Source organism: Caretta caretta, chromosome 5 (assembly GCF_965140235.1).
Source record: "Caretta caretta isolate rCarCar2 chromosome 5, rCarCar1.hap1, whole genome shotgun sequence".
In the NCBI taxonomy this organism is placed as follows: domain Eukaryota; kingdom Metazoa; phylum Chordata; order Testudines; family Cheloniidae; genus Caretta; species Caretta caretta.
Genome location: NC_134210.1, coordinates 38,596,716 through 38,619,678, shown reverse-complemented (window position 1 = coordinate 38,619,678; position 22,963 = coordinate 38,596,716). Strand labels below are relative to the sequence as shown.

Genomic DNA, 22,963 nt, shown 5'->3' with positions numbered 1-22,963 from the left:
CTGGCCCATTTTCTGCGTCTTGCCAAGATCCCTTGTACTAGATCAGTGGTTTTCAAACTTTTTTTCTGGCGACCAAGTTGAAGAAAATTCAACAGAGCTGGGGTTTGGGTTCGGGGGTGAAGACTGTGGGGAGGGGCTGGGAATGAGGGGCTCAGGGTGTGGGAGGGGGCTCAGGGCTGGGGCAGAGGGTTAGGGTGCAGGAGGGGGTCAGGGCTATGGGCTGGGGGTGCAGGCTCTGGGGTGGGGCCAGGGATGAGTGGTTTGGGATGCAGGAAGGGGCTCTGGGTTTGGGAGGGGCTCAGGGCTGGGGCAGGGGATTGGGGAGCAGGGTTGGGATGTGGGCTTACCTCCGGCAGCTCCCGGTCAGTGGTGCAGCCGGAGTGCAGATGCAGGCTTCCCACCTGTCGTGGCACCGTGGACCGCACTGTGCCCCAAAAGTGGCCAGCAGCAGGTCCAGCTCCTAGACAGAGGCGCTCAAGTGGCTCCACGGAGCTTTCACCTGAGGGGGCGGGAGCAGCATGCAGAGCCCTATGGTCCCCCTGCCTAGAAGCCGGACCCACTGCTGGCTGCTTCCGGGGCACAGTGCAGTGTCAGAACAGGTAGGCACTAGCCTGCCTTACCTGGCCAGCACTGCCAACAGAACTTCTAATGTCCCAGTCGGCAGTGGTGACCAGAGCCGCTAGGGTCTGAGCAAGGCGACCCAGTGCCTTACATGCCACGGGCCAATACTGGGTTGCAGCCCGAACTTTGAAAAACACTGTAGTAGATGTTCTTCTACTTCCTCATACCTTAATCACTTTCCTTATCACTTTACCTGTCCTTACTCCAAATAAGACTGTCTCAGTCTTGAACAGATGATTCCTGCAAACCACAGGCTTCTGGCTGCATTGCCAAGATTCAGTGTCTGACCTTTTCCTCACCATTTTTCTCAAGTTCCTATGTTGTCAGAGCTGGAGGTCCCATGGGACAAATAGATCTAACATCAATAACTTGCATGAGTGTGTTTAAATGGATTTAGAATAATAACGGATGGAGGTTTCCTGTGGAACAGGACAAAGGAACCAGCAAAGTGTCCCAGTAAGGGGCATGTTAAATGAGTACACACAGGGCTGAATTAAGGCAATCTGGTGCCTGGCATACACAGTTACATGGGAAACCCCACAGCACTGCCTGTGCACTATAGCCCTGCCAACCACTTGGTGTGATCATAGAATCACAGAATATTAGGGTTGGAAGAGCCCTTAGGAGGTCATCTAGTCCAACCCGCTGCTCAAAGCAGGACCAACACCAACTAAATTATCCCAGCCAGGGTTTTGTCAAGCTGGGCCTTAAAAATCTCTAAGGATGGAGATTCCACCACCTCCCTAGGTAACCCATTCCAGTGCTTCGCCACCCTCCTAGTGAAATAGTGTTTCCTTATATCCAACCTAGACCTCCCGCACTGCAACTTGAGACCATTGCTCCTTGTTCTGTCATCTGCCACCACTGAGAACAGCCATGCTCCATCCTCTTTGGAACCCCCCTTCAGGTAATTGAAGACTGCTATCAAATCCCCCCTCACTCTTCTCTTCTGCAGACTAAACAATCCCAGTTCCCTTAGCCTCTCCTCAAAAGTCATGTGTTCTAGTCCCCTGATCATTTTCATTGTCCTCCGCTGGACTCTCTCCAATTTGTCCACATCCTTTCTGTAGTGGGGAGGCCCAAAAACTGGACGCAATACACCAGATGTGGCCTCACCAGGGCCGAATAGAGGGGAATAATCACTTCCCTCGATCTCAGAGTAGCAGCCGTGTTAGTCTGTATTCACAAAAAGAAAAGGAGTACTAGTGGCACCTTAGAGACTAATAAATAAATTAACAAATAAATTGGTTAGTTTCTAAGGTGCCACTAGTACTCCTTTCCTTCGATCTGCTGGCAATGCTCCTACTAATGCAGCCCAATATGCCGTTAGCCTTCTTGGCAACAAGGGCACACTGCTGACTCATATCCAGCTTCTCATGCACTGTAATCCCCAGGTTCTTTTCTGCAGATGGAAGCAGAAAGACTCCGTGCCCCTCCCAGAAGCAGGGGTAATGGCAACAGGCCCCTTATTTCCGACTCTCTACTCCTGGATTGGAAGCAGCAAACTTTGTCCCCTCAAGAGCTGCAAGGACAGCATGGGGGAGCCGCACAATATTTTCCCCAGCAGTGTGTCTCTCTCTGCTTGGGCAGGTGAGTGGGCTGGTCTCACTGCCCCTTTCTTTTGCCACACTCTACTTAGATGGGGCTGGCAGCACCCTGCCAGATCAGAGGATCTTGAAGTTAACAATCCATTGAGAGAGTATGTGGCAGCTCACCCCTCTTGGAGCTATCTTGCCATGCTGTCTACCAGCTCAGGCAGAAGACCCTACATCACCTATGCTCAGTTCATGTTTTCAAGCTTAACTTTGCAAGTATAAATTCTAGAAATTAAACATTAAAAATCAAATGAAATCTGAGATTCTGACCTCATCATGTAATTCTCAGAGCTGAGGCCCTAGGCACAGTGTTATAATGCTTATATCTAAATCCAGCCCTTGACACATTGATTCCCTAGGGGTCTCAAGTTATTGTCATTGCAGAGCTCTCAATCAGTATAAAGTAGCTTGTTCTCTAAATCCAGTAATACTGGAACACGAGCAGGAAACATCGGGATGGAATTTCAGCCTTATTTTGATATTATAGGCCCTGCTTGTTCGGCAGCATTGGCTGAACCACCTCTTCAATCCTGTCTCTCGTACCTGCTCATACTGACTCTGCTCTCTGCCTGATCTCCAACTTTTCACTCAGGTTATCTCTGATTGTTCTTCCCATCCACCTTCACACACATGCACACACGCACTAATATTATTTCACTCCTAGGGTCTTTGTTTTCCTGCTGTATTATAGAGTGACATGATCAATGACTCATTCTTTGTCTGAGCAATCTTTTTCACTTCAAACGATGGAATAATCTGATTCCAAGAAAGGTAGTTCCTTTGCCTCTAGGTTTCTTATGTCTGCTGTATCTTCTCAAGGAAATATGCAGGGCAGGAAGCAACTTCTGAGCCCTGAAAGATAATGAATTCAAATTATTTTGGAGAGGATCCTTGGCCTGTGGATTGAAAAATGAGGGCAGAGGATAATCAGGGAATCAATAACATGGCTATCAAGTTGCAGAAACATCTTTAGAGTACTGCAGGATATCTGTGTTAAAGTCTACTCTTATTTAATTTTTTAATTTATGTTTTAGAAGAGGAAATAAGCAGCAAATTGATGAAATTAACAAATTGCATTATATAATTTGGAGAAATTGCAAATACATAGACATAATGCAGAAGGCTCTAACAACATGGGCAGAAGATAACAATGTGGGGAAATAATATCTGAAATACAGATATTCAGTGGGTTGGACAAACTTGGAAAGCAGCTATCATGGAACTGACAGTGGACAGTATATTAGATGTGAGTTAGCAGTGCAGTAAGGAACAAAAAGACCAATTCAAGTTTCAGTAGCTTATTACTACCATTTGATATTTTTATCATGCTAGTGCCCAAGAAGCAGTATCAGAGTTGTGGCCCAATTAGGCTAGAGACTATACAAACACACAGGAAGCCATGGCCTCCTTCTACACAGACCTTTCAGAAAATGCAAATGAGTGTAACCTAAAGGAAGAGAGGGGAGATGAGGGCAATTGGTAATAACTTTTGTTTGTATACATCCTTTCCATGAACATAACTTAATGTTTCTGGTCATATACTATTTTTTTCTGTCAGTAGCCCCACCTATCCATAATCACATAGAAAAGCTTCATGTCACAGAGCAGCAAGGTCCTCATCCTTTAATAAGGGTATGTTTTTGTTGCAGCTTGGAGTACTCTTAGCATCATATTGCTGGAAAGATGCTGACAGATGAAAGTTCACATGCAAGCAACAGGAATGATCAGATTGCTGTAGAAAATAGATGAGTGAAAGCACTATACTGTTTAGTAAAGTACAATTGATCTAAACTAACTAAGGCAGAGGGGCAGGGGAACACAAGTCTCCCCATATATTAAGGCTGTAAACAGCAATAAGGGAGAGGATTTATTTAGTGTGGTGTATTTTGGGGATGTTAAAAACAGGAAGTTGGATAGAATTAACAATATCATGATAGAGTCTTGATAGTGAAGTCTATTAGGCTATGGAACAATCTCCCAAAAGAAGTGTTAGAAGCCCCATCACTTGGAATGTTTACACTAGATTGGACACAAGCCTTGCAAATTTGCTGCAGTGAAAAATCCTACACTGTCACGGAGATGGATTAGGTGACCTAATAGATCACTTTCTGCTCTAGTATAATCCTATGAAACGAAGTACCTGGGGGAGAGAATAAATCTCCATTTTAATGGCCTGAACTATGTTTATTTTGCTGATTGTCAAATGCATATTTTAATTGTATAGTGACACATTTCTGTATTTAACCTCACATCTTTTTTTTTTCTTTTTTTTTTTTGCATATGTAAGGCACTCATTTATAGATATTTCAGTTTGTTCAGGCAGTCCTCCAGGCCTAGAAATACAGATATCAGCTCTTTTCCCCAACCTCTCTAGACTTTCAATGTAATTTTCATTTCTGCAGGTGAGCTGAGAAGTAGACTGGCACAGCAACACTCATTGATCTATTTTTTCTCTCTATTTTTTGTCTGAGTGAGGGCTCTTGCATTAATATATTTGTTCTGAATATAGTGCCTACTTTTCAAAAGTATGTCCACAATCATGTGCGCAGAGATCAAGCCGGGCAGGTAAGGTGTTTGCCTCCAAATTACGAGAGAAATCAATTGATACAAAAAATATTTTGGGGTGCATGGAGGAGGGGAAGAGGCACGGCTGCAGACACAAACGTGAACCAAAACTGTGTTGCTGGTTACAGCCTGTGCAGCAGATAGCAACAGCTTCATTTTTAAAAGTGCTCAGGCAATAGGAGGCTGACTATTGGAAGCAGGTAGAATTAAGGGCCACATCACACCCCTGGAGGATAAGATGACAAGAGGGTTCACAAAATGCTGAATTCTTGGCCGAACTAGGCCTGGTCAAGAAAAATTCATTTTCATGTCTGCCAAGAAGAAAGTGGCCCTACAAATACAGTGACAGATAGGGCACACTGAAAAACAAAGATGAGGGAAAGGTAGTTATCTACTGCTCAGATAGAGTGCTGAAAAATGGGATTCCTTGAGAAGGGACCTGTATAAAGGATCAGCTGGTAGACCAAATAGCCAGTAAATTCATTCAGCATAACGACATATCCTATAACGCTGTGTACTATTGGCAAACCTGACAACAGTTTACATAGTTCTAATGAGCCAGTGAAGGGAAACTGGGATCAATTGCTTATCTGGTTCCAACAGTAAGAGACGCATTTTCTGGTGCAAACTCTGGATGTGCTCTGTTGAAAATGCCATGACCGGCACATTTTGGCAGTGACATTTCCACTATTCATTTATTTATTTTATTTATTATTCTCTTACTGTTAGTCACAGTCCGGCAGATGCTAGTCACAGTCTGGCAGATGGTACTTTGTTTTTTGATTTCTATAGGGATGTTGCTGATGGAGTGACTGAAGATCCTGGGTTAGTAAGAACAGGGTCACTATATAGTCCTAGTCTTGATGCTCAGGTAGCTGAGGTTTTGCAGTTGCTTCTATGTTCAGATTCTTAATGAATATGTTGTTACCAACTACATAGTTACATATTCTTAATGAATATGTTGTTACTAATTACAACTATGCAGGAACTGTAATTTCTGTTCTATGGGAGATTTTGTATTTCCAAAAAAATTTCCTTCCAAATTGGAAAAAAAAAAGTCAGAAATGCAAAATTTCCCATGAAATGGACATTTGTTGTAAAAAAAAATTGGTTTTGGAAGAACCAAAATGGAAATTTTTCAAAAAATTCTGAGTAGGAAGCCAGTGATCCAGACAAACAGCTGGGAGCCAGTCTGCTAGCTAGCCAGTTGGTGAACGGGCTGGCAGAAACCTGGCCAGGCTGGCCCAGTGCCTGTCTACACTGCCAGATTTCCATTGAAACTTTTGACAAAATTGATATGTTCCCATGGAATATTTTGATTCTGCTAAATCAGGGTTTTACAGAAAATTATTCTGTCTGAAAATTTTTGAATATCTCTCTTAGTAACAGTTAATGGAGTCACTGGATTTCTGTCCCCACTCCTCACCCCCTGTTTCATATTATCCAGGCATCCACACTCAAGCTGCTGTAACACTATCCCCAATCAGTGGTTATATAAAAAGCTTCTCAAGCCACTCCTTTGATAGGGTAATATTAGTGGGCTTAGAACAATATATCTTGCACTTTATTTTTTTTCAAGAGCAATTTTTCCACCTCTCAAAACAGCCACACCCCATGACCTCCTTTAGGAGGAATTTTGAGATTGAATATTCCCAATTGCCACCTCTTTGTTTAAATTTCTGTAAACATGAGTTCTGTGTTTGTACAGCACTTACCACAACTGGTCCATGACTGGGTCTCCTAGGAATTACAATGATACAAATACATAATTACATTAATCATACTTTTTATTAAGTTGTAAGATTCTCTGTACACATAAGTATTTTGATGTGGGCTATTTTCACAGTCTGCTTTAATATCATCTGAGAATTCATGTGCCTTCTGTAGAGTGCCCTCTCAAAGAGAGTGTTTTCTTTGTTTACATTGGCCAAGACCAAAGTTTAACTTCATTCTTGTTTCTACATTAATTTTGTAGTTAATTTTGGCTTCCAAATGTTTTTAATGCTAATGGTGTAATTTCTTAGATTTCTTTGTTAAAAATATTATTTTGTTACTCGTGTTCATCACTGAGGAGTATATTCTAGACTCCTTGAACACAGGGAGTTGCAGGAGTGAGCTTCATTACACACCTGTACCTGGCTTTAATTCCCATTTAATTTACTGCAGCTCTGAATTAGCATGCTAATGTATCCACTGTACTTATCTTAGTTTGCTTTGTATAATCCATTGAAGGAGAGCACTTCTAGAAATTCATGCCCATTTTGTATATTCAATACAAAAGACACCATCCTCTAAACCATTTCAGTATTGTGTTTTTGTTTTGTTTTATTTTGTTTTGGACTGTCAAGAAAAGTGCATTTTGTATGTAACCCTTCTGCCAGGCCAAGTTGATAGCAGCAAGGGCCGGGTTCAATACACAGGGGCCTCCCTCTCATCAAAGCAAATGCAAAACTGGCTCGAGCCCCCACCCAGTGATGTGGGAAAATCTTACACACACCCCTGGGCACCTCAAAGAGGCATTACTTCCCCTCTCGCCAGCACAGAGTCTTGGTGTAGCAGAGAATCTTTAATAACATGAGGTAAACGACATCAGCATTAAATTGGGAAAACACCACAACTAGTGTTCATTAACCAAACCATGAGCAAAGATCCACCCCAGCAAATTGGGCCATGTCCTTTCCCTTGCGTTCTTGAGTCCCACAACCCAGCCGTCTCTTGAGTCCAAAAATCACCCAAAGTCCAAAAAGTCCAGCCCCAGAGTTCAAAAGTTCATCTGCAGAGTGTTACTCCCCAGTCTGGGTAAAAATGTGCATGTGGGGGGAGGGGGGGGGAAGAGGTAAGGGGCACCTTACGTGACCTGAAGCTGACTGCTCCACAGGGCTCCGCTCACCATCTCACGAACGGCTCCCCCCTACTTGGCACAGTGCTCAGTGATTTCAGCTCTTAATAATTTTAGCTCTTTAGTGATTTCAGCTTGCAGTAGTGGGAGCCTTAGTGCTGCTGCACCATAAGGCCAAAGTGAATTCAGCACAGTACCTGTAGCTAGGCTGTTAATAGACCCAAAATTAGCTCTGACATTCTACAGTGGAGAGCGACAGAGGTGCAATTGATGTTTCAGGCCCTCACAAAGGAGTCCCACACCACCAGGTACTAATACCTGTCTCAAGCCTCTCTCAATTCACAGAGTTTTGGAACCCATGTCCCTTGCCTAGCAAGTGCTACTTAGTTGATGGTGAGTCCTTCCATCATACAAAAGGCCAAGTACAGTTCCACTGTCCTTGATTCCCATAATCAGGGTAATAACAATTTATTCTTCCTGCCCCAATAACAGAGACACTGGGGATCCCACAGCAGCCAAAGTGACCACTTGGGCAGCTATGGCCTCATTCTAGGCGGGGTGGGTGTGCCTATGCAAATGAGATCAGCCCCTGAAGTTCTTTTTCACACTTGCCACACCTCACCACCAGATGTCAGGATGGAGCTCATCCTGACTCTGCTTACATGTATAATACAGACTATTTTGAATAATTAAGGAGTAGTAGTATGTATGCTTGAGGAACCTCCTACTAGACTGCATTTATTTCATTTTCTGAAGGTGTATCTCCCTAGCAACAAACTAGTAGCAGAAGTCAGGGCTAATGGCACAGGAATCTTTCCTCCATATTGGGATCAAGTTCTTATCCTACAATGAGTTGAGAACATGCTTCAGATTTCTCAGTATAGCAGAGCCCTCAGCACAGAAGATGTGCCTTTGGCCAGCAGGGATTTATCTATGTGAAGGTGATGTTTACTGTGTCTTGAACACAGTGACAGCATTAATAACTGCATACTTATCATGGATTTAGTATGATGCCTTTGTAAATTTACTGTGAAATCATAAAATAACTCTTTTGAAACCATTGATCACAGATCAGTGAATAATGTTACAATTGTTTTCATATGCACCAGTGTTATGGTCACTATCTATTACACTAGGGTGGAGGAAGAGAAGGTGCACAAGAATCAGCTGAAACATCTAACGTAGTTCACTGAAATAATACATTAAGAAATAAGTAGTGTAAGAAAGTTAATGATCAGTAATCAGATGAACAAATGCCATTTCATTACAAATCACTCATTTATATTTCAAAAAGCCCAGGAGTACTTAGTCTCTAAGGTGCCACATTTTTCAGAGGAACAGCCGTGTTAGTCTGTATTCGCAAAAAGAAAAGGAGTACTTGTGGCACCTTAGAGACTAACCAATTTATTTGAGCATGAGCTTTCGTGAGCCACAGCTCACTCCTGTTCTTTTTGCGGATACAGACTAACACGGCTGCTACTCTGAAACCAACCATTTACATTTCAGTTAAAGTTTTGCTTCCTCAATATATTTCCACCTACGTGGTTGATTCAGCATACTTTGTAATTATAAACAAAATAAAGATTTGTGAATATATAAAATATCTTCATAAATGTCTGCTATTAGAAGATCTTCAAGTATGTTTTCAGGATATTAGACCATCTTTCCTTTAATCTGTGTTGAACACTTTTAGAGAGTTGTCCATTGAATTCATTAAAAAAAAACCATGCACCTCCTCAGTTTAAATTCTAGTAATGATTTAAAACTGATAATCCTTTTATGGCATATAGTAAAGCTGAAGAACTTATACACAGTTTTTTGTAAGTGTTTTATTTGCTGCAATCCTCCTCCTATATGTATCAGCATTTGCTTTTCATCTCTTATCTTTTGGGGTATCTTTGTGGTGTCTGTAGCTATGAAATTGCCCTTCCTTTTGTTTGCTATGTGTCTCAGCATTAAATTTCAAGCACTTTCCTTGTGTGTAGAGTTCAGTGTAGACTGTGAGAGGAGAAATATACTCTGTTCTCTCATGGAGACTGTCATGGGGTCTCCAATTCACATAAGGCTTGAAAGGTTTAAGGTGGCCAGGAAGGCCAAATAACGCCTCATGTTGCACTTGGAGCAGAAGTCAGGGCACAGGGGTTGATTAAACGAGGCTCAGCTGGGCAGGAATAGGAGGGTCCTGTATAAAGCCCAGAAGCTGAGACTCCTCTGTAGTCAGTCCCTGAGAGAGGGAGCTGGGGATCTGCCAGACCCACAAAGTGGGGAAGCCAGGAAGGTAGGAGCAGGCTCAGAGGGAAAGCAGCAAAGGATAGGCATGCAGACCATGGCTGCTGATTCGAGGATTCCTAAGCTGGATCCTGGAGTACAGGGAAGGTCTGGGTTCCCCTACTAGCCAGTGAGGATGTGGCACCAACCAGGCAGAGCAATCTAAATGCATATAGATTCCATCTCTTGGTGGTAAAGAGAAATAAAGACAAAAGTCTGGCTCTTCTAAATACTGGGCTCTATCTGTATCTAGTAAGAAGATGGTCTGATGGAAACTGTAGATTGGTGCTGTCCTATGGCATTACTTCATGGCCTGAGGTAGCCCTGCAGATACACTATCCTCAATTCTTTCTTCATTATTTGTAATGAATTACTCTCAGGCTGGAGTACTTAAACAAGATTTCTCACTTTGTGGGGCCTTATTTTCCTAGTCTTTTCCCCAAAACACACTTTTAGCCATCAGGTCCCACCCTTCTCCTGTCTTCAGTAGTGACACACTTCTCCTTCTTGGGACCTCTGTCCAACTGATCAGGCCTCTCCTCCTGGGCTCAGGAGTCCCACAGTCCTCCTCCTTAGGCTCTTCATTAATTCAAGCTAGATGAAGCATTAAGACCAGCTTCTCCTTCAGCTGGTTCCTCACCTATTTGTAGTTCAGTCCCTTCCCTTCCCTTCCATCGCTGAGAGAAGTTGGTGAGTAGCGACCTTCCCCTTCTAGTATGCCTCCTGTTGTGAAGGAACAGACAGAATATATACAGCCTTCTTTCCCATAGCTTGTCCCAGTTGGCTGGGGAGAGGAGAGTCTTGACTCCAACTTGCACTATAAGGCTCCTAGCCCAAGGCCCTTAATGAAATAGTAGCCTGAGTTTTCCCTAAGCATTAACTATATTCCTTTTCAAACATCTTCCTCTTTATTAATACCTTCCTATGCCATTCTCTATGTTTTGCCTTCTCTAAGGGTATATCTACACTGCAATTAGACACCCATGGTTGGCCTGGGCCAGCTGACTCTGGCTTGTGGGGCTTGGGCTAAGGGGCTGTTTAATTGCAGTGTAGACGCGCGGGCTGGAGCTAAGAGGGTCGCAGAGCTTGAGCTGCCCCCTGAGCCTAAACATCTACACCGCTATTAAACAGCCCCTTAGCCTGAGTCCCCCAAGCCTGAGTCAACTGGCATGGGCCAGCCGTGGGTGTCTAATTGCAGTATTGACAACCCCAGAAGTCAGAGGAAACTTTAAAGGATACACCCTGGAACAGGTGTTGCCTGACCCTACTACTTTAAAGGGGAGAGTCACCCTGTTACAGTAATGCAGATAAAATGTAGAACTGTAAAATGTAGAAAGTCCATAAAAAGAAAAGGAATACTTGTGGCACCTTAGAGACTAACAAATTTATTTGAGCATAAGCTTCCGTGAGCTACAGCTCACTTCATCAGATGCATGCAGTGGAAAATACAGTGGGGAGATTTTATATATACAGAGAACATGAAACAATGGGTCTTACCATACACACTGTAACAAGAGTTACATAAAGTTGCTGCTAACAGAAAAATTATTCTGTTGCTCTAAAACATTAAATCTGCAAAGTCAAGAACTAAAAAGTTAGGAAATGCCAGAACTGAAGTTGCTCATGCAATCTAAATTTGTCCCTTTGTGTGTGTGCACTGTGATAGCAGATAGCCCAGCATTGCATAGGAAGTCTGTGGCAGAGCCAGGAATAGAAGTTAAGTTTCCTGCATTCCAGTCCCGTGCCTTAAAAATAAAAGAAAAAGTGACCATTTTAAATGTCATGTTCCCCCCTGAAAATTATGTAAACAAAAGTTCTGGTCCTGCAACTGGATCTGTGTGGTAAACCCTTGAACTTATGCAGAATCCCACTGATTTCAATGGGTCTTTGCACGGGGGCAGAAATCCCTCATGGATTTGTTTCCAGCATCATGGTCTAAAATGAAAACTCAGGCCCATTAGTCCAAATTTAGTTGATACCATTACAATAGGGAAGAAAGTGGCTTTTGGGAAGGAGAAATAATAAATGTTGTCCAACTAGTAGAGAGAAGATGTTTATAGCCCTATTTTCATTTCATTTTATTTTATTGTATTTTCATTTATGTTGTTAGGAATTGGTTTTGTAGTAGGATTCATTGTTCAACCCCCTTCAAAACAGTCTATTAAACACCATTTAATGTTTTTTGGCTTTTTAAAAATATATACTCTGATAGAAATAAGATTTCATCTTTGTCTCACAACACACTCAGACTAATATTATACATACATATACTAATCAGTATCTTTTACACTTGCATAGACCATGTAAGTGCTCCCTTTTTACTACGTGATACAAAAACACACTGTGTTCTATTATCCATTTGTAAGTAGTGGTATGGCTGTGGATGCCTTTACCTGAGAATTGTCCTCTTTTTGAGCAGTATGAATAATAAAAACAGTAAAGCTAAATCTACCAATCCAATGAAATGGAGTTAATTTGGAGAGTAACTGGGAGTGCCAAGTACCCCTTTCAAAGTATACAATATGGCCTGAAATTGAATTCCCCTCTCATGCAAAACATTTAATCTCTTATTTTACTCTACAGACATCAGACTATTAACAGACCCATACTTTTTTAGTTTATTACAATTTCCATGACATAATCTGACTGACTACACAAAGCCTAATCACAAAAACAGGCATTGTCCATAGCAACAGTAGCAGCATTACTGACTAACCACAAAGTAGTCTTCTCCCTTGCAAGCCAACCTTTGGATTATCTTTGCCCACCCAAAGAATAGAAGTTTTGTCTTATATTCACATGAAAAAACCCCACACCTGTGGTATTTTCTACATGCTCTTTACCAGTTTCCCATAAAATAAAATGTTCACTTTTTAATTGCAGGAGATAGCCTGCTTTTGTATATAAGACAGTAGCCTAGGCTCCAAAAAGAAAATGTGTTAAAATTAAACTTAAAATTAGAAACCAAGATGGTAAAATCTTACTGTAAATCAAATGTTCCACATTTTTTATCACATTTGTTTGGATTGGATTGAGTAGCATTTTCTTGTTGCAATTAAAACGTGTTAATAAACTACAAATGCCAAACATATAGTATACTGTAAAGATCTGACATAATTTTTCTTTGATCTTTCAAAAAAATTCAGCTTTGTACATTGTAACTTGAGGAAAAATTGACCTTGTTGTTATTTCTAAGGAGCTGTTTTGAAATGTTAAAGTAAAAAATAGAATTGTCCATTCAGCTGAATATCATCTGATTTAAGAGCCTATACACTTTTGAATTTCTTTTTTAAAAAAGAGAGACTGCTGCATCAAGTTTTGGCCCATTCTGTTTCCCACAGCCTTTTGCACATTGAGTGGCAGGGTGCTTATGGTTTTCATTACTATTTTGCAGAGCCAATCATGTAATGCCTTCCTCACTTAAGCATCCTATTCATGTGATTAATCCCACTGATTTAAATGGAACAACTTGCATGATTAAGGGGTTGAAGGATCAGGCCCTTGATTTATTTTTGAGCCAAAGGTGCTCTTTTAATTTGTATATTCACAGTGTAGACCCTGATCCTTCTCGATGTGAAACCAGTGGATGTAGGATCAGGCCCATTATCTCAACTCTACTGCTCCTGGGTGTTCTATAACCTGGTTGTAAAGGCCTCAGTAAAGAGGTTTGTTTCCCCTCTAATATATTAATTTTGTAGCTTGTTACTTTTTATGACTCTCTTATCTTAAACTACTGTTGTACCACAGAATAGCTGAGAATAGTCATCACATGCTTCCTTAATCTAAATCGTTATTCCTTCCATACATTCTTCTATGTGTAGTACTTATCATGTGGTATGCTCAAATAAATGATTTGGGATGACTTTTTTAATTAGACACACTAAAGTCCATGTTGTAATGTTTTTTTTAGGCATTTACTTTTTTCCTAATTTGTGTTGGACCTGTAGTTTGGAGTTTCCTCCTATCAGACAAGAATGCCTTTTAAACAGTGAAGCACAAAATTGCACACATGAAAAACAGAACTGTTTTCTTACATGTCATGTGCAATGAAAAATATTAAGAGATTTGTGCTGCCCCATTTGGCTGTCATAAAATTTTCAGTATGCAGTGCAGCTGTCAGTCCCATGATATTAGAGAGGCAAAGCGAATGAGTTGTAGCACGAAAGTTTGTCTCTCACCATCAGAAGTTGGTCCAATAAAAGATATTACCTCACCCGCCTTGTCTTCTAAAATTTTCAGTGCACTGGAGAAAATTGTTCTCATGATGGCAAGAAAATCATTTTCCCTTTTGTGAGGGCTAATCCAATTTTCATAGGCATCAATAAGAAGTTGGATTAGGCTCTATTTTTGAATGTATTTAGGTACCTAAAGATGCAGATAGGTGCTTTTGAAAATCCCACTAGGCACCTAACTACATATTTAAGTGTCTAAATACCTTTGAAAATGTGGTCCTAGGTCTGTTAGAATCCACATGCATGTTTTAATACATGGCCATGTCCCTAGGCCCATCAATTTATTGTGCTTAGGTGGGCAATAGATTATTTATTGAAAATGCCAGAGTACAACTGTGCTTGTGATTGGGTGTGCAATCACCTGTTCTTGTCTATTTCTTTTCCTTGAAAATATAGCTCTCAATGTCTGTCTGCCTGAGACTGGTCTATGGAAAATTGTTACCTAATTTGAAGACTATCAGTAATTTAGTTATTTCTGTAATTTTAGTAATTTAAAATGTCCTTTTTTTATACACTGGTTCTGCTGATGCCAAAGATATAACAGATCTCAAAAGGCTTCACTTGTGAAATAAAAATAGTACAATAGACTCTGTGCTGCAATTCCGTGACATTTTCCGAATCAGTTGAGGGAAGTGTGCAACCATTCCCTCCATGCTTATCTCCAAGTACATGCCCACCAATTTTAGTCCCCACATGATCTTCCTTTGAAACTGTTTAGTCACCTACTGCAGCTCAATGCCACTCTTTCCCACAGTCTCCACTGTAGGGGGGATGTGGCTTCTAGAAAGGATGTGTAGCTAGTCAGTGCTGCTACTGCACTTGGGCAATCCTTGACGACTACTACCACAATTCCTTGAGGCTGTAGAGATTACAGCAGAGAGGTGGGAAGGGGCAGGTATGGAGTCTTGGGTGGAGTGTGGGCAGGGTCAGGGACAGAGTGGGGCCTTGGGGGAAGAAGTGTTGTGAGGGCAGGGCTGGGGGTGGAGTGGGGGTGGGAAGAAGTGGGGCGGGGCCTGGGACAGAATGGGAGCAGGAAGAGGAGGGGCAGAGGTGGGGGCTTGAAGGAAGAGGTGGAGTGGGAGTGGGGTCTGGGGTAGAGCAGGGGTCAGGAACTCCCCAGGTAGAGAGGAATTTGGCGCCTCTGTAAAATGGTTGATAACTAGTTCACTAGACTGGCTAGATGCAAGCAATTATTCTTTTAACACATTCTGGACACTACCAGAAAAAACTAAAAAATAAATACTGCTTTCAGTTCATTTTATCCCTAGTTAATTGTTTCTTTTTGTCTGTTTTTCTTACTCCCGTACTATGCTCCTCCAGTTTAAAACCAGGTATCATGGAATCCTCTACAGCCTTGAATCTCTCCCTCATCCAGAAGTCTGACAGTCCCCATTTACAGAGCATTGCTAGAATGCTGCAGTGAGAATACATGCTTCAGGAAATGGAAACGTGATATAGTATCCATTTTTCACCAGTTTCACTGGCTTTCAAGATTCTCCTGATCTTCTCTCCGCTTAGGCCAGGTCTACGCTAAGAAGTTAAGTTGACCCAGCTATGTCACTTAGGGAAGTGAAAAATCCATACCCCGAGTGAGTTAGTTAAGCAGACCTAACCCCCAGTGTAGACAGTAATAGGTTGACAGAAGAATTCTTCCATCATCCTAGCTACCACCTCTCATGGAGGTGGATTAACTATGCCAATGGGATAACCCCTCCCATTGCTGTAGGAGTGTCTACATGTGAAGCACTACAGTGTGGCACAGCTGCAGCACTACAGTTGTGCCCTGTAATGTTTCAAGAGTGGACAAGTCTTTCTGCTGTATCTCTGTTACTCCATACCCCTCTCAACTTTTCCAGTCTTGGAATATTGGTCTCTTCTCTGCAAATATCCATATCCCAGGGGGAGGGAGGGTTCCCTCTTTCACTTTTGCAGTCCTTTCTATCTGAAATTGTCTGGCCCCCTCAAGCCACTGAGTCACTTTTCCTGTTCATATTTTGCTTTACAAGTCTTCCTTTTCTCCTTAGTTTGTAGATGACTGACCGTTCTCAGGCTATGCAGGACTGCGAGTCACCTTGTTACCCCATACCACCAGTGAGAAGGAGTCTTGCTTGTGCTTAGCTGACACCAGTCTGTTAGACACTAAAACATTCTTATCTGGGCTATGCCAGTCCTTCCTTTGCCCTTACTAGCAATAGGTGCACCTCCGTCCCAGAGTCCCTTTGAAATATTCTCCTGTGATATCCAACCCCTGATATTGACTACTCACAGAAATACTAGGTCTGCTGTCCTATGCCAGCCCTTCCTTTGCCCTCCCCTTACCTTCTCAGGACCTGCACTTGGCTTCACATTATATCACCTCTATATATTTATAGTGAAAACAAAAATAAGTTTATCAGTGATTCAAGACATGAGGTAGAATATTGGAAACAAATGGTTACATATAAAACAAAAGCATAACATGCTTTCTAGAGACTAAACTTAACTTTGTATGAGATAAAACTTCTTTAGTCAGGTGGTTAACCTGTTAGTTTTCTTCAGCTTTTTCAACAAGGTTGGCTAAGATCCCATTTTCATGAATGTAAAATATTTACTTCCTAGGTGCAAGACCATGGGGCCTTTGCCTTATAGATATACCCCCCAAAGTTAATTGTTTTGGCACACAGCCAGGATAACCCTCATGGCTTCTTTTTTTCCTGTGTGCTGGTTCTCTGTTGACTTCACATCTGTTTGTTAGCTTTGTATGTAAATAGGCATCCATTGTGTTAGCTTACAATGCTTAATTAACATCCTGACAGAGAGAGAGAGATGAATAAACATCTCTTGTCTGACAGAACCTTTTTTTCACAGCTACTCATGACTAATACTGAAACAGACTCTAAAAACCTATTTTCAGTGTATATATACGTAACTCCTTACATTATATCTGTACACGTTTCACAATGATATCAATAACCAGTGTGACACAGACTTTCAATTGAGACCACACATGACATTTTTTGGTAAACTAGAATGTACATACCAGACTCATGATATTTCTATAACCGCCCTGGCAGTTGGCATTAAGGGGGTCTTAGGACACAATGACCTTATCCACAAAGGATATTGTGGCACTTTTTTAAGGGATACTATGTTAATAAATAGTCTTGTATTTTGATATATGTAATTATATAATAAAATAATTTCACCATAATCATATATGCAAAGTAGTTTGTACCTAGACACTGCATTTTCATGTTTGTTTAGCCTGTTAGTATATTTAATCTACTTCTGCTTTTTATCTTATCGAATTGTGTTTGTACTTTGAATCTGTTAGAACAGACAGACATAGCAGAGACGGCTATGGTTGTTTCTGCTTTTCATATTTAATACAGAAATCTGAGACTGTCAGCCTTTAACATCTTATTACTTTGTTTAGCATAATCAACATCTTCGGAAAGTAAAGATTATGTCAATTTCATAAACGTTGAATGTTTGATTTTCATTTTATATTTGTAAATGGTGGGTGGAGTATGAGTATTATTTGCTGGTAGTTATCTCTAGATTTTCAGCAATGCTTTTGTAAAGAGATTCTAGTTCCCTGCTGCGGGGCCAGAACCAAAGGCTAAAAAATGGAATGGAACAGTACAGTGTTAAAAGATCAAAATAGTAGCCCGCAGTATATTTGTATGCCTGGTGACCGGGAAAGGGTACCTTCATGTTATAAAGTAAGCAACAGGGCACAATCGGTATTAGAGCAAAAGGAAACAAGAAATGTGCACACAAATAAAAAACACTTACAGTTTAACAAATTTTGCTTTAATCCAGCTAGTGGTTTAATCACTTGAGCTTTGCATGTGGTGTGTGAGTGAACTAGAAGCAAAGATGAAATCTAGCTTGCTGTAATATCTAGTTTTGACATAAGGCCTACCTATGCAGCTGTGATCAAAATAAAACTTGAACATTAGGTTTGTGTTCAGTCTATACATTGCTTAGACATATGCTATATTAGTTTGTTCCTAAAAGCAGTACCAATATTGTCCTCTGAATATGTGATATGCATATATTTCATGTTAAACTATGCTGTCTAGAAAAAATAATTATTTTCTTCGGATAAGCTTAATAGGTTACCTTCAACAACCTCCTTCCATTCTTAGTGGTTAGAGATGGACCCAGCAGATTAACTCATCAGTCAAAAAGCAGTCACACCAACAACTAAATATCTTTATGCTTAAATTATTGATTATGTTGACTGGAACTGCTGCAGCAGTTCTAGTGTCATTCCCACCTATGCGTTAGAAAAGATTAGATTTTGATGTTAAACTATCAAGTCATGAGGCCTGCCTAACCATATTCAAAGAAGTGGTCGGCATTCCTTTCTGGTTTTGGCAGGTTGTGGGAATCCAGACCTACAATGTTTATAGTAGGAAAATCAGAAATGTGTCTGTTCAAAGAGACCCAAATAGCACTGCTTATCAGTTAATCATGTTTATTTTCATAGGAAGATGGAAATTATTTAGAGCGCATATCTCCATCATACTATCATTTTTAAATAAACTGTATGTAGCTTAGGAGAAATGAATGATTTGCCCCTCCCTATTGTGTAGTTTGCTTGTAAAGGTTTATACTGTGGGAGGAGAAAGGTGCTGTATAAGTCACTTTGCAAGATTCCTTCCCTCCTCCTCCAATCTAGAGTAAACAGTCTCTGTTTAAACTGCTGTGTGCTTATGGTGTAGCATTAGAAATAGCTGTTTTTCAAGTTAAACCTTGACTTTTTGTTACAATGGGGACCACTTGCATTTGTAGCCTTAGAGTAAACCTTTTCATTTAACTTCATGAGAGTGAATTAGTTTGAGAGTTTTCATTGTATGTAGACAGGTTTCAGAGTAGCAGCTGTGTTAGTCTGTATTCGCAAAAAGAAATGAGTACTAGTGGCACCTTAGAGACTAACCAATTTATTTGAGCATAAGCTTAAGTGAGCTGTAGCTCACCAACGCTTATGCTCAAATAAATTGATTAGTCTCTAAGGTGCCACTAGTACTCTTTTTCTTTCATTGTATGTATAAACCCTGGGCATTGACATCAATCAGTGAAGATAAGGTTGGTTTGTTCAACAGATTCTTAAAACTCTTGGATTGTGAAGACAGCTTTATAAAGGTTGATGGTGTTGGACTGCAATTTACAAAGTATACAAGTCCAAAATATATTAATAAATGTCAGACATATATGCACTTTAATTGGTCAAAACCAATAAAACTGAATATGTTAAAACTACCTGTCATATATGCTTTGTAATTTTTTTTTTAAATCACATCGCTGTTTCCTCCAAGCTTTCTCTTTTGGTGAGGGAGGAGAGGATAAATCTTTATGGGAAGTTGTTAGAGTCGCTAGAAAACCAAAGTTCAGAAAGATAACTTCCTGTCCCAGTGTGGAAAAAGCATTTCAATAGCTATTCGTCCTGGACTTTGACACTGTATAATGATCGAACTTTCATTTTTCCTAACTTCCGTTAAAAACAAAGGGCCTTATTGTGCTGCTATTCATACACTGGCATTTCTTTAATGTGTGGCAAGGCTACAGTATGCCCATTATACAGTGTATTGAGATAGTAGTGGTTGCTATGTTGACTAATTTTAAGAGCATTATTTCAAATAATGGAAATAAGGCTACCGGTATGTAAGCCAAATTATTTTTGTAAGATCATACTAATTGAAGTGTGATCCTTTGTTCATTGAAGTAAATGACAACAGTCCTGTTGACTTCAGTGGTGCAAGATCTGGCCCCAAATAGGGCAGTCTGTCCAGTCCTATGAGACCATTTCTGCTTTCTTGAAAATGCTTTAGTGTGAGCACAAGAGTACAGGGTTTCATAGCACAAGAGCACCTGGATTTTCATACATAAACTTGGCTGTTTGGAAAAATGATCAGGCTTATGTAGAGTCATTATCAGCTTTTTATAAACAAAGGAAGGAGGGATTAGGGAAAAGTAGTCTTCTTATCCTTTACAAAGCCTGTTTCATAATTTTTACTCTTTTCTCACATACCTTTTGAGGAGCTATGCTGAAGCCGTCATGCTTCTAGCAGAGGAGGCTTGGAAGACTTTGCTGTTGAGTGCTAAGTCTCTTTTGCAACTCAGTTTTGCCTTTGCAGGATTTCATGTGCCATCTAGAAACTAGGAGAGAGAACAGAAACTTCCTCTCCCACATAGCAGTGCACTCACTATCACTTAGCCCTTGGGCAAGCCTGACTACCATATTGAAAGCATGGTCACCATGTGGATGTGTGGTGGGGTATACAAACCATATACAGTACCAAGCAAGAAGGTGTTAAAGAGCAGCTTTGGGATGAGGTAGCCCTGGCCCATTGCACCTGGGGGGCATATCAATCTTAGTAGAGGAGTCTTAAGAAGGGAGAAGCTCATTTCAGAAGGGCCAAGCTTGGAGAAGATCATGGCAGAAAGACAAGCTAGCTTAGGTTGGCTGAATTTGGGCAGCTGGAGGATCCAGATAGGACAGAGAAGTTGCTAGTCTTTATTTCTTTTCCTTTCCTCTGTACCTTGAGGACTGAGTTTAGGGGCTGGGCCCTGAGACAGACCTCTGCTGAGAATATAATCCCCTGGCACTGAGAACTTGGATCCATTGTAGGAAGTAGCTCCAAAGAAGGAGCAAGAGCTCTGACAAAACAGCCAGTTGCCACAAGTGTCCCGGGGCTGGAACCCAGAGTAGAGGCAGGTACTGAGTTCCCCCCATCGCCTCAACATGAGGACAAGCTGGAAAACCCCAGACAGAAGGGGCCAGAAGGATTATTGGGCCTAGACCAGGACTATCAACCTGGTATGAGGGCCTGGAACTATTGGGTGGAAACCCTGTTTTACCCTGGAAGAGGTGAAATAAAAGATGACCCTCCTTGAGGGCCAGGTCACAAGGACCTGGCTGGGAGGATGTCATTAAGCATTTTAATAGACCTGGGCAGCAGGAGTACGAGAATGAAATTCCACAATGCTTCACTTGGCCACAAGGTGGCTCACCAGTTGGTGAGTAACTTTGCCAAGGGACCTTTATAATTAAATGCTTTCTCCCCTGAGAGCTTGAATGCAAGGTAATGTAACTTAATGGGAGAAGCATATTGCAGTGATATAATATGCATATAACACTCTGCCACTCAGGAGACCTCTTGTATCTTGGTGACATTCTAGTACACAGGGAGTGTTCATTTTAAAAGAAACGGGGTGTTTGTTTCTGTGACCTGAAAGTAGGACATGTACCAAATTTAAATCAATAAGGGCTCTGATTCCAGTTCTGGCTTTGTCTGCTGTGGGTCATCATGTCAGTCTCAGAAAAAGTGTATGATGTTTATAAAGAGTACTTTAGCTATTCAGGGAGAGAGGATTGAGCTTAATTTGAAAACAATACCCTCAGCACTGACTGAGGGAGGATTTGCAAGATCAGAAGAAAAATACAGCAGCACAGTGCCTTGTATAATTCCCAAAAGGAAAGCTGATCTTTTCTTCAGAATGAAATTCAATAGTAGTGTTACTGGAAAGGAATCAATAATGACCACTTTTATCATATGTTAAGAATTCACTTATAAAGACTGTATTGCATGATAGGGCAATTTTCAGCACTCACTAACTGTGCAAAGGAATAGGAATTATCTTCCAGATTAAGTAGTTGTGGGGACATAGGAAGATGTATTGACCTGTTAATTTAGAACACCTAATTAAACAGTTCTTGTGGCAATCATAGCCTGTTTTGTGTGTGTGTGTATAGGACAAAGCCATTTCACTTTCTTTTGTATTATTGAAGATGAACATATTCTTCTTTCTTGCGGTCTTGTTTAGGTAACCGATTGTGGTGTAGAAGATCAGTGGACATTTTTTTATATTTATTTTGTCCTGTTGCTTGTTTGTTACCTTAAAAATGTTTTGCAATTTTCTTCTGTGAGTGATTGGATTGCAAAGGTAAACATTGTAGATGAGGGTGGAGGGGAGGAGGAAGATGTTCAGCATTCACCCACCTCCCCTTTCAGCCTATTTTAAAATTCAGGAATGAGCAAACGGAAAGAATAGCAAACAATACGGACATGCATCTGACGTTTAAGCCCTCCTCCTAGTGCTTTTTATGTACATAGCCAGAAGCTGCTCAAGCAGCTGCAGCGCGTTAGTTCCAATAGTTTAACAGGCAGCTTTGTAGCTCTAACAGAAAGCCGTACTAACGCAGTTTCTTCCCTCCATGTTCACTTGCAATGATAGCTAGTAAGTGATTTTTAGCAACGGGATTGTCAGAGGAGTGGTAATGTTTAATAGGTTTCGGTGGAGGAGTTAGTTGCTTTTTTCTTTTCAGACCATTATCTATAAAGAGACGCGGAGGGCAGGCAACACCATGTTGAAAACAGAATAGGCTGCTGAGTCGGAGTAGAAGCTCTGCACGGTTCTCTGGAACTGAATTAACAAGGAAATATTTTAAACAACCAAAACAAATATCACATTACGGTATTATTAAAGCTACTTGGGGAATATGGCTCAGCAGACAACAAGCCCAGACACCTTGACTGTACCTGAAGTTGATAATCCACAGTGCCAAAATCCATGGCTGAACGAGGATCTTGTAAAGAACCTGAGGGAAAACCTGTTGCAGCATGAAAAGTCCAAGACATCCAGGAAGTCTTCGTCTGTTTCACCCAGGTTCTCTCCAGTCACTTCTCCTAGAAATTCTCCAAGGCTCTTACGCAGGATGCTTTTGAATAGCAACGTACCAAAACAGCGGCGTTTCACTGTAGCACATACATGGTAAGAATTGTGCATGTTGACAGAAGAGATTACATATAGGGTTAACTTTTGGCCTCTGCAGCAGAGCAGTGCTTACTTTT

The 22,963-nt window shown here is 41.1% G+C and overlaps 1 protein-coding gene across 2 annotated transcripts in view; it reads left to right on the top strand.

Moving 5' to 3' along the window:
• The window catches only part of PDE4D (phosphodiesterase 4D), a 749,511-nt gene that overhangs the window by 78,370 nt on the left and 648,178 nt on the right, over positions 1-22,963 (top strand). The window contains exon 1 of one of the 2 annotated variants that reach the window (XM_048851540.2): positions 22,273-22,883. The exons of the other annotated variant lie outside the window; for it this stretch is intronic. Coding sequence (XP_048707497.1) covers positions 22,612-22,883 — 272 coding nt within the window. The 5' untranslated portion in view covers positions 22,273-22,611. Of the gene's footprint in view, positions 1-22,272; positions 22,884-22,963 lie in introns of those variants that run through there. 2 annotated transcript variants of the gene reach the window in all.